Source organism: Hylaeus volcanicus, chromosome 2, assembly GCF_026283585.1.
Source record: "Hylaeus volcanicus isolate JK05 chromosome 2, UHH_iyHylVolc1.0_haploid, whole genome shotgun sequence".
In the NCBI taxonomy this organism is placed as follows: Eukaryota; Metazoa; Arthropoda; class Insecta; order Hymenoptera; family Colletidae; genus Hylaeus; species Hylaeus volcanicus.
Genome location: NC_071977.1, coordinates 24957629 through 24970393, shown reverse-complemented (window position 1 = coordinate 24970393; position 12765 = coordinate 24957629). Strand labels below are relative to the sequence as shown.

Genomic DNA, 12765 nt, shown 5'->3' with positions numbered 1-12765 from the left:
GGAGGTCTAGGTAAGAATTGCATAAAACTATTGGATGATTATTAACTCTTTGCAAGCGGAGTACTCTTCGAACTGTTATGTTGTGATTTCAGTCGCAGATGATCTACACGGTTCATGTTTTGTTAGGAAGTCTATAGTAATTTTGGTTTCTATATTTCTGCTTTTTATATTTTCTTTTCCCTAGATTAACGGAACGGTATCCGTCTCGACTCGAAAAAGAAACGTATTATCGTGTAAGTATGCTCGGGTAGTTTGGTCACTGCATTATGTCGAGTTTGAAACGCAGCTGGTAATGGTACCATACGAGTATGCTCCGTGTAAAACCGGTCGTTCCGTAGCCGAGAGTGGCCATAATTGCAAACCAATAACGAATAGGTTCCAGATTAATACACTGGCTAATAGGAGAATTACACGTATATCTGGTCTAACGTTCTCGTATAATATAAAACACTCAATGGGCAAATTATGCGTGCAATTACAGTAATACCTTGCATAGTACGGTTTGGACTGCTACCGTAACTGCTACTGTACAACGGTGCGTATGCGACGCCTTTTGACTCATTAGTGTATCAGAGTTCGGTAGGCGTTGCAAAACGATATACGGGGCCATAAACACACGCTAGCTGATAAAAAGAAAGGAAAACTTTACAAGCTGTTGACACATTTTTCAAGTTTACCCTCCAGTTCGTTACAATCACTATATTTGCATTTTTGCATCAAATTAGAATCGTCGCATTCAAAGTACGCGGTTAAAATACCCTCCAATAAATTTCGAAGCGTTTATCAGTTAATTGGAACAAAGCACCGATGAAATACTGCCTTTTGTCAATTCTATTTTTCCCAATAAATAAGTTCCGCGCGGTTGGGCAACTCGTTCTCGAGAAAGATTTCTAACCAAAGGAGGCACAGCGAGTAACGAGCGAATGATTACAAGACCGACGCGACCGTAATGGCGCAGGACCACGAGCGCAGGGCTTCTTCTCGATTACGGGCGCCTTGCTCGCGAATTCGCTCGTTTCTTAGCGCGAAACACCGTGGATAACTGCAACGTGGACGTTGCACGCAACACTGTTACGCCACGGGCGAGCGTCTCGCATAATAACGCTTCGATCGGAAGCGATCGTCGTCGCGGACCGAACCGTTAGCCGATTTCATCGTTTATTCCGGACGTCGAGACCGACACTTCCTTCTCCGCGCGCGCTGGAAGTCAATGCCGAGATCGATCGATCGCTTATCGGGGGCGCGAACGTGCCAGCGATGCAACGGGAAGTTATTTATTCCTCGCTGGAGTTATTTATTCGCTCGACCTCTTAATATGCGCGAAAGTTAAGAAACCAGTGTCGGATAGCACGACTGGAACGAGATGATTTTTAAGCGACTTCGACACTCGGGTGATCGATCGAGTTATGCCTGACCAAATGTGCCTAACAAGCTGCGCGCAACGAATACGAAGTCGGATCGGTATGAAACTCTGGAAAGTATTCAGGCGTTCCGTGCTGTTCCTGGTTGTGCGTTCCATTTCATTCGGTAATTAGGATTCGAAGGTGCCTCGAGTCGGTCGGTATACCTTGATGCATCGAATGTCGATTCCAGTATATCAACGTATCGAATATTTTTCTTAACGAAGTATAGTGTAACCCTTTGCACTCGAGGGCTTTTTTTCTGGTACCCACCAGCAACTCGGGATAATTTTTTAGCATTATATTGCCACGAATGCTAAGCTTAGATTGACTTTGAAGATGTAGCCCGATTTGTGATCGCAAACTAATTTGAGATTTGAGAATCAGATCATCTTTATTTATGAAACTTCAACTTCTAAAGAAATTAAACCTAAACAGACATTATTGCTGATTGATTTAGTGCGTCAAACCTGATGATGACCGAGAGTCACCTCTCGAGTGCAAATGTTTAAGTTTTATCTGCTGTCTGGCCTCTTTGCACTCTAGTCTCGTCTCCTTTTTACCATGTCGCTACTCTCCGATCTTTTTCATCGCGTTAACTTTGGTTAGCAGTTCGGGGCAATAAAGACGCGAAACAAAACGAACTAGAAACCCCGTCACCGAAACGACATAAAGTCCCCCCTGCGATCCTCCGTATTCCTGGATCGTTACGATCGCCGTCGTCGATCGCGCAGCGAGGGGGACTAAAAACGGTGGTCGATCGTCGCGTGCAACGATTCCTTCGCCGGCAACGTTCAGAAAATCGCGATACCCGCGATCCGGCGGTCGGATTGACGAAAACACGCGGAATCGGTCGGGCGGTGATCGAACAAGAACGGGCGAGTCCGCCTGCGTTCTCGTTTAAGGGTCATAAAGCGCGACGACAAGGGCAGTGCCGTGCGCAAAAAGGGAGCAATAAAATGTAAATGTACTCACATTCCTTGTTGCGATCCATGGCGTGTTGAAGCGGCGAGTCGTCGACCTCCGCCTTCGGCGGCGACTGATTACCCTCGGCCATCTCCGCCGCGGCTGATCCTGGAACACCCGCGGTCTTCCTTCCTGCCACGTCCGCCGCTTTATCCTGCTGCGGCGAGGGCTTCGTGCCTTTCTTACCGTTTCCAGCGTCCCTGCGGGTCCGGGATCGCGGACCAAACGAGCAAAACGTTCGCGTTTTGTGAATTAATCTTTCATACGTCGCTTCGAATCGGGGGAAGAACGGATCGATCGGGAACACGCCAAGGAACGGGGGGGACCAAATGGGGGGAAACCGAGGATCACGAGAACGCGCCGACGAAACGAGTGTCAATCGGTCCCGGGGTCCATCCTCCGGGCCCTGTTTTTGTCGATGATGAAGGAATGACGGATCAATCGACACTCGATCCACCGACGGACGGACGTTTTCATCAGAAAGCGCCGAAAACCTCTCTCCGTCCTCTCGCGAGTGACCGAGCCCTCGTTACGAGGCAAGAAACACGCGACCACGATCGAACCCGATTCCACGGGGGATCTAGTAGATCCGAATCGTCGATTTTTCGAGTGTTTTTGTAGAGGTAGATCCGACGATTGACCTACTCTTGTGTTTTGAGCGCTGAGATTGGGATTTGATTTATGAAATTTTATGAGGGTTTGGAATGGGCAGGATGGGGAAGCAAGTTTTTGATCACCTTAATTATGAAGATTCGGGCCAAGCGCTTGTGACGAGATAGGACCAAATAAAAACGATGAATTTTTGTTCGAACAAAAATATTAGTATGACGTGGCCACCGCATTCAACTATCGTGTATACCACTTTTTATGTCTCCAAAGATGACAGAGAATTAAAGTAATAAAATTTATCGCAATCGTGCAAAACGGGCCAATTATATCCAATCCGTTTCGATAACAAGCATCGAGACACAATGTTGAAATCGTTCCAATATCGTTGCGAGTAATTTTTATAGAGTGTTCCGAAATATCTATAATTTTCTGAATTTATTCCCGCGGTTTATCCGAGAATGTGCACCGAATGGAAATGGACAACGTTCAAAACGGAATTAATTGTAATCGCGTGTTACAAAATTGCAACCTGCTTATCGATATTACCCTCAACTGCTCTCAAACTTTCCAGGGAACGTCGAGCATGGGGCTATTAATACACGCCATTTTTATCGTTCAAAGAAATCCGAATTATTCGCCCGGTAACTCCGATCTCGTCGAAAGAAGTCGACCAAGGACGCGTGAAAAGCGTTCGTCCGACGTTTAGCAGAGAACAGGTATCAGGAGGCAATTTCGAAACCTCCAATCAACTTTGTTACCCGACTCGCGCCGCGTTATCGCGTTCTTTATTGAGCGTTATTTACGTTATAGGCGTTGCTCGCTCGGTGGACTCGCACGAATCTCGGAAGCCGTATCCCGCTGGTCGCGTATTCCGCGAAATGATTTACAGTGCACGATAGCAGGCGATGTAACATCGATACGCTTTATCTCGAGGCATTCCTGCACTGACCGCAGGATTCTCCGCGCTGGCGATCCTCTCGAAACGCACCGATTCGCGCGCGAAATTATGCGTCTTTACCCTTTTTCTACTGCTCGAAACTCCGGAATCCAGTTTAAAAAGAGCCTCGGGAATATTTTAACTAAAATAATGTTAAATACGGAGCGAGAAAATTGTTGGAATACAACGTGTTAAGGAAACTTGGTACGAACCATCAATTCAGGAATATGTGCGCATTTAAACGTTAAGGAAAAAATATATTACATACGCTTTTATCTAAAGAAAGAACTACGGAATTCCGTCATGGATCCAGCGATCTTGCCGGGTAGCGAGCGTAAAACCTAGTCGTGATATTCGACCGAATAAAATGTCACGCGGAGGATAAAGACGCGTCGTAACCGTGCGGAAAGTTCAGATAAAATTACAGGTGGTCGATTAAAAATACTTTAAGATCGCGAGGTGGTAGCGACGGAAAGCGGTGAGAAGAGATTCGCGCTCGTCACAGCTGGAGATAGGAAGCCGGTCGTTAGAGCGTTTATGCTCTCGCGGAACGATTACGGGCCGGGGCGATAGTAAATTGCGGGTTGATCGGCCCCTTGCCGTGGAAACCCCTGTTTTCGCGGGTATCCTAACGGCGCACGTTTTATCGCGGCTGTCACCAATTTCGCAAGGCCGTGCGCGCGACCACTTAATAGAAATAATCTGCCCGAGCCGCGAAAGCGGGACGCGCTTCCACTTTATTAATGCTATCGACGTCGAGCGCTACACGCCGATATTAACCCTTTGCTTGACTATCTCGATATGTTCGCGGGTCAACGTGATGCACAACGACCGACCAGAATTCACGCGAGTCGATAACGCGGCGCTGAAACATTTGAACCGGGTTTTATTGGACCTCGATCGATTCTGTATTTTATGGAAACTTCGAACATTTTATCTTCGGTTTATCTACTATCCGTTTAAATTTTATTTAAAGCTGGAATATCGAAGATTGTTCACTTCGAGTTGATTTGCGAGGAATAGGGTTTGGAATATCCATGGAAGTTATTCAGGACGGAACACTAGCGCCACGCTAGTACCGCGCAGAGGTATTCTTTTGGGTGTTTCATTTGTACCATTGATTAACACGTTGGTCACCACGCCACCCAGCAATGGCTGACAGGACTTTTCATTAAGGAAGTAAAAAAATTAATTCCAAAGGTGAGGCGACAATGAAAATAAATTTGGATAGGGCTTGTGCGTTTGGCGGTGTTACAAATTAAATTCTACGACAAACGTTAAATTATCTAATCTTCAACAGTTTCGAGACAAATTTTAACTGCATAGAAATTTTCACGTGTTTTAGTCTGGCAGCCAACGTATTAAAATATGTATCAGGTGAAAGGGGGGAAGGTCGGTCACTCGACAAGGTGCGCTTTCTGAAAGTCCTTCGTTCCAGTAATAGGGTTATTTCGACGCTATTCGTTTGCCACGCTGCTCAAACCTGTCAGGGTAATTCTAAAGAAACTGGAAATGAAATATTTTGAATTCGAGAGAAAATATCGAACGAGGGATTCCCTAGCGTTCTGAGAAGCGTGACTGTAGCAAGCAACGCATTGCGGAAATAATCACCTCTCGTCTTTCGATTCGCGCCTGGCTTCCTTCCTGTCTCTCTCCTTATCCTTGAGGCTGTCCGCTTTCTTCGCCTTGGACTTCGACTTGGAATCACCTTTGGCGACCTTGTGCTCAAGGATGGTGCTGGAGTCGGCGGTCACGGTGCCCTCGGTGTTCAACTGACCGCCGGAAGTACTCGACGAAGAGGAGGTCGAGGCACGGGTGTTAGTATAGTCCTGCACGAGGAGCGTACCTCGTTATCCGGGATTCGTTCAAGGACGCTGGAAGGCCACCGATCGAAAGTGGGACGGGAAAGGGCAAGCAGCTTACCTTAAACCACTCCGGGTAGATAGCGCTGATGGTGTCCAGAAGATCCTGGTCGAGCTGAATCCTCCAGAACGGGGAGCCGCTGTCCAACCTGTGGCCAGACTCTGTAACAAACGATGCTACCGTCAGAATTAATAACGAATACTCGTCGAGTACATCGAGCATACGAGGACCTTTTTCAAAATCTTTATCGTAAATTCACAAGCAATACTCCTGTAAATGAGTTGTCAATAACTAAACGAAATAGAATACACAGTCTTATATGAGTCGTTCATTGCAAAAATCGATTAACTCCATAAGACAAAAAGTTGAAAACTGCGATGGAATAACGTACAGAAAAGTTACAAATATAAAAAGTTATGACTATACCAAGTGCTTAGACACTTAAATTTAAGATTTTTAAAAAAGTGGGGTTAATCGATTTGTACAGTGAACGGTTCATATCAAGAGCTAGAGAGTAAAGATCAGAGCCTTGTTTAATATTAAATTTCTTTTAATAAGTTAAGAATTTTTTTTTTAAATCAACGTTTATTTCGCAGAAGGTCAAATGACCCCTTATGAATATTAAGAATAGGCCAAGTCGTGAACCAGTCGAAACGTCAACTAGAAGGATTTAAAGACAAAGGGTTCACAGAAGACGACATAAATCCCTTCTGCGATATCGTTCCAATCGATGCTAGCCGCGTATCTTCTTCTATCGCGTCATGGCAATAAAATATCAGGGGGCTGAGCGAGAAGGTTTTTCTCTATGATTCCTCGTGGATCGGCGACCTCATCGATCACGGGGCGAATTCGACGCGATTAAATATAGGATTTAGAGTGTGTAAGCGTACGACCCACCGCGCGAAGGCTGACCGGTTGGGCCCTTAGGAGTCATTCCCACCGCATAAGGGCTAATGGTACCCCGACGACCAATAGCCCGAAGGCGTATCAAAACCTCGCGGAATGTCGGCCGATCGTTTCTTTCGTGGATTCCGCGGGATTCCCTGCCTAATTTAAACGTTCGTCCCTGCCGACCGTAGCTGGAAGGGATCACCTCTGGACACGGAGCAGACGAAGGACGAGAAATCTCTCCGGGAGTGGGCTGCCAGGTCTGGGGCGAGGGAACGGGGGACGGAACACCTCGTTACGACGACATTCTACGGTCGAGACGCGTGCCCTGCCTTCGTGATCGAGCCTCGGACCCAGGGGGGAACGGAGATCGGAAAAAGGAGGAAGAGGGCTCCCGCGGGACTTTCGGACTCCTTACCGACAGAAAACACGGGTTCGGGGCCAGTCCCTGCTCCCGACTGTTCAAGTAACCGCGGAAAAACTCAGTTTTCTGCGCGCGTCGCTTTTTCCGCGGACCATCGTTAAGCGATCGGACCCATAAGGCGACGCCGGGCTGGGATGATTGAATATCGAATGGGAGTCTGTATCTCCGCCTTACGACAGCTAAACGTAGCGATTGCTAAGTACAAAGGAATGCGAGATTCCATCTTCTTCGATACCTATTTAACTAAAATGACATTCAATTTTTCGTGCAATAATATTCTAAGAACGTAAACAGTGTTAGGTTGAAAGGGAAACGGGTCGCTTTTGGCGAACGCGAGGGAAGAGGAAGGGCATCCCGAGCAGTGAAGGGGCAAGGGAAGATTTCACCTTAACCCGATAAGTGATTAGTGGGCCGCGGTGCCGGGTAGAACGGAATAAATGCTCAATCAGTATGCGCGAGCCGGACAATCCGCTGTAAATCACGCCGTGAATCATTCGTCGACATAAATCTAGCCTCTCTCGGACTGATCAATGCGATCCCAACCCGTCCGACGCATTAGTTAAATGCTGTACAGCGTCGTTTACTGGACATATCGTGGTCCACCCATGTCTAAGAATCTCTCGGTTCGAGCATAAAAAGCGTCGCCGATGCCAACGGCCTAATAACGCCGATTCGAGGGGACGACGATCGGAAACGATGCATCACGGCCGATCCGTGATGCCTAGATCGGATAACGGCTGTAACAGCCTCGCCACGGATTGTTGCTTGCGGTTAACGACACCTTTCACAGTTAGACGCAGGATGCCTTGGTGATCTCGCCTAACGCTTAATTACATCTGATTGCCTGCGATACTTTTCAGATTTAGATTGTTGGCCGTTGGAATAGATAAAGGTTGTGGATTTTCAGGCTGCATCTGTCGGAGGACTTATCGCCAAGGTCTTTCGTTCTAGATCGGCTCGAGTGAGACTTTTAGATGTAAACGCGCTACAGGATTCATTGGGAATGTTCTTCCTGCTCTAAACGCGTTTGCCAGTTGGAACTAGTTGTAAGAGGATCAAAATTATGACGTTTCTAAAGTAGCATCCGCTTGAAAATGCTATAGCTGACCCAGCACGAGGATCTATTCGAGTGACAAACAAACTTCGCCTATCATCTTCTCGATCGCAAGCGTTACACCAGCAAAACGAACACGTTAGCTTCGATAGAGCTCTACATATTATCACTTAACGTTATAAAGTGAATTCTGGTCTCGAATGCGAAACCAGAGTATATTAATGGCAGAAATGTAAACGCCGGCAATATTCCCAACTGGTTCCTGGTGAGCCTCCTCTAAAGTCAACCCGACATAATTACGATAATATAGAGATACACGACTTGGATCTTCCCTATCGAATACTAATTGCCTTCCGTATCGTTCCCTATACATCATCCGAATAAGCTGCCACTACTGGTTTCACGCAGACCGCGGGAAGGACGATCGACTAGTTCGCTGGGGCAGAAAAACTGGCGGATCCTGAGAGCCTCGTCCTCGTGGAGTCGTCAGGAACACGATCAACTCGTCCCCGTGGCTCGTAGATCGCAAGAACGGTCCACGGACCACGAAAACAATAACAAACCTCGATGACTGGTTTCGCTGATCGAGCCGGGCCCAGAAACCTCAAACCCGTCCCCAGAACATATTCCATGGAAGATCCCGAATGCAAAATGCATTCCATGGAAGCGGCCACGGCATCAGTCGTCCGTCGAAATTCGGCCAAATAAATCTCGCGCTTCGATCACCCTCCTTGTCCCTCTCGGATCTCTCCGCTTCGCGTCACCGTCATCGTCGTCTTCTGCTTCACCTCCTTCTTCTCGCTCGCGATCCTTCGATCTTCGATCCACTTGCACACCGACGTGCCCGTCCGCGGAACATGCTCGCGAGTATACGTACACGTGTACACGTCCGCGCGATGCTGAGTGCGTTTTATACACGGTGGCTCGCTTTCGATTCGACTCAGCTGTTACGATTTCACTCGGGAATTCCGAGAGCTTCTATTTAGCTACTTCAGGTGACGGAGCGTCGACTCCTAACGCTCGAGCTTCACCGCTTTTTGATCGCTAGTTTCAGGTAGTATGAGCGACGACTTCGTTGAAGTTCCAGATCCTTACCTATTCTCCTTGTTAAGGAGGTTGAAGTAGGTTAAGTTCGTTTGTCATCTCCATTTATTTACGTCGGTTAACGTATCTTCACCTGTTTGATCACCCTTGATATTGTTCACATTTTTCAGTGAATCTAAGTTTCCCTTGGAGGATCTTCCCACCTAGAAGATTATCTGCAACGAGGAGACTAAGGTAGGTCTCTTACGGGATAATCTTGGTTTCCACGAACGTACCGATAAACTTCCCTTTCCTACCGATTAGACCCAGCGTCAAGGCACCGTTAGCCTTTAAAGAAGTAACCTCCAATACTTTGCCGCGGAAATATCCGAATGTTCGCCTTCCAAGGAAGACTCCAAGTTTCCCACAGATTCTCCGTTCCACGTTCCTCGAACCAACGACGAAAAGCAACGCGTCGCGGTTGCTTCGCGGCAAACACCCTGTACAGAGCGAATGTACACGTGCATGGATAGGCCTGGACGCCACGTGTGCGTGCTCACGCATGTGCGTGCAGGCTAGCACGTGCGTGTTCGCCCTTGCGTTCGACTCGGGGCTCTGAGTCACTCTCTCGTCAGGGCCTGCACTGGTAGCCGCGAAAAACTGCACGCTGCACTTCGGGAATGTCGTTGGCATGTACAGGGTGTTCCCCTTTGCTGCCGTCTGCCTGGCCGGCAAGAACGGCGGACGGTTCGCCTCGGGATTTCTCTTCCCCCTTTCTTCTCTCCTTTTTTCCGAGGTTCTCGTCCCTTTCGGAGAACCGCCGCTGCGAGGACTCTTCCTACTATCGACGCGGCCGTTCGCGGAGCGTTGCACCGGGGAAACCTCTTCGCGGAAAAGTTTCTCCTTTTGCGATCTAGCCGGTCGCTGCGCAATGTTTTCGTTTCGTGGGCGACGAGTCGCGGATAAATGTTTATTTAATCGGGACTCTGGATACGGCGTGTCCGCGGTATTCGTTAACCGTCGATTATTGGCTCTCGAAGTAATTAGAAACGGTTGGTACCTTTCAACGGATGCAGGTGCGCCACTTGAGAAGCTCCTCGAAGCGATAGAGTTAATTTTAAACTTGGTTTTCTTTTTGGTTTCTATAATAGACATTGCAAACGCTCTCGTGGTCCTCCTACTACGATATTTTGATTCGCTTCCGAGTGTAAAAAGAGAATTAATATCAATCGCGGAGCTTGGCCGAGAATAATAGTTGGAGTCTTTGGAAAAAGTCCATTCTCTGCTGAAATGAGCTTCACGGTCACGTATGGGATCGACAGGTGATAAAACTGTGACGATAAGCCCGAGAGGAACGTGTCGTTTATTCAAATTAATGACGCGACATTTATTTAAATTAAGGTGTAATCGATTTTCAGCACACCAAGATTTCAGGCCGATGTAGGTCAGATTGCTAGTCACCGATTGCTAGTCTTTCTTAAAGATTTTTACAAAGATGTTGGCGAGCCCAAATAAAAGTCCTTAGTATAAATATTGAATCCAATCTCTTATCGCGACACCAGATCCCTACAGGCCCCTGTCGTCGACGATCACCGTGATTCCGGGAGAAAATGCTAGCAATTTCCAGAATTAATCGCGGCAATTTCCAAAATTACCTCGGAGAACCGGATCCCTGAAGGGATACATGTCTCGAGGATGGTCTTCGACGTTCCTCGATGACTTATTACCGGAGCGACGATCCGCTCCGGGACTCCTTCGTCTTCTTGCTCCTTTTTCCCGCTCTCGTCGAGAGATTATTTAGCACTCCATTTGTCGGCGGCACTGCTGGATTATAGAGCATCAAGATCGACCCAGTTGGTACCGACGTGCTCGTTCCTTCTCTTCTTCTGGTGCTCGTCGTGTCCTTCTTTCTCTCCGACGATGCGTGTGTAGCCCGGCTCGTGCGCGTACACGAGGTTCAGCGTACGTTGCGTTAAGTACGCGCGTTGTTATTTTCACGCTCGTGTTCGTATAGTCGAAGCAACGCACGCCGTCGCGGCGGTGTTGTTGCTTGGTCTAGCCCCGACCTAATCGTTTTATCCATTCGTGAACGGCTTTTGTGTCGGATAGAATTCGACGTTTCTACCGACGCTGGCTCCTGCTGACTGTTTACTCGGGGATGCATCACGGATCTACCTGAAAACGCGGGCACGTTTCTACTTCGCAATGTTTGGCGCTTCTACCCACCGGGGTACCGTCTACGCTTCACAACGGCTGGCATTTATACTCGAGGCTTCGATTTACGTAATTCCGTCTCCGCGATTCCGATCGACGGTGTCAGAAATATCAACGTACAGTTACCAGTCGATGGCGAAACGGCGCAGCTCCTCGCTCGATTCGATGCGAAATCCGTGCGTGTTGTTTTTAATGACTGGGCAAACACTCGAGTACCGCGGATTTCATGGAAAACGGAGACACTCGAAAATCTATTCATCTTTCAGGTTTCCGTGGCAGTCTTTCAGGCTGTTTGAGTGCTTTCAGTTATGCAACGTCCGCGATTCCTCGACGCGCAACCAGTTTCGGTACTCGAGAAGTCGTAACCTTTTTGGAGCTGCCAGGACTTGGGAACTGGCTCGTGGTTGCTTCCCAAGCGATCTATGATTCTTACGAATCTTTATCGCGCCGGTAGCATTGAAATAATCGTATGCTCTCGCTAGTAAACGCGACGCGAAGGGCGAGGGCTCCGAGGAGAAGGGCGTCTCGGAGGAAACAGAAGAAAGGCAGCGTGGAAGAGGCGCACTCACAATAGCCGTGCTTTGCCGCTCATTAGAGGAGGGGTCGTAGGTCGGCTGGAACCGGCGCTTTGTGCTTCGTTCCTGTAACTCACGTACAAACACTGTCCACGCACGAGGACGCCCTTTTCTGCCCGTACGGGAAACAACGTTGCCCAGCCTTGTTCGATCCTTTGATCGAAAGTTAGCTGCGTTAATGAACGAACTTTTATTGAGCGGGGCACGCCGTGGGCGTCGTCGAGAGAGCGCCCAAATGGAGAGCAAAGCGTGCAACGGGATCGACGCACGGCGATAAATTCGCTTCCGGGTTCCATGGAACGTAATCCGGCATGATTCACGACGCTTCGCGCTTTCGAGGCCCTTAATCCCTCTGTCTTCTCGCGGGACACTTTCGCGCGTCGTGGGTCGAGCCTCCTCGAGATATGGCGACGTTTATAGTCGTCAAGGTTAGGAAGCTCGGCCGAGAACCCTAACAGAACCTCCAATGGAATTTCTGGTGGGTTTCCTAATGGGTTGTCTAGTGGAATATCTGGCGTACTGGTTTCCTAGTAGAACATCTAGTTTGACTTGTAGTGGGACTCCTAATAGGTCTAAGTTGTGGTAGAACAGCTAGTCGAACTGTTATATAGGATACCGAGAAATTTCCAGTGCTACTAATCGGCGATTCGAGGGGTTGAGGGTTATTTGAGAGCTGTTTGAGATTCCTAGCTGACACTCTGCATTTTTGCTCCGCGAATATTTCACTCGGCCACGAGTTCTTTTCCGTTGCATGGTCTTAACAAACTGGAGAGACTCCCAAGCGACTAATCATCGATTAACCGAGCTCGGCG

The 12765-nt window shown here is 48.1% G+C and overlaps 1 protein-coding gene across 2 annotated transcripts in view; it reads right to left on the bottom strand.

Moving 5' to 3' along the window:
• Positions 1-12765, bottom strand: part of LOC128872228 (myocardin-related transcription factor B-like) — a 236121-nt gene that overhangs the window by 80397 nt on the left and 142959 nt on the right. For both annotated transcript variants that reach the window (XM_054114686.1, XM_054114687.1), the window contains exons 2-4: positions 5836-5936; positions 5524-5741; positions 2376-2566 (exon numbers count right to left, since the gene is read on the bottom strand). In XM_054114686.1, coding sequence (XP_053970661.1) covers positions 2376-2566; positions 5524-5741; positions 5836-5936 — 510 coding nt within the window. The remainder of the gene's footprint in view (positions 1-2375; positions 2567-5523; positions 5742-5835; positions 5937-12765) is intronic.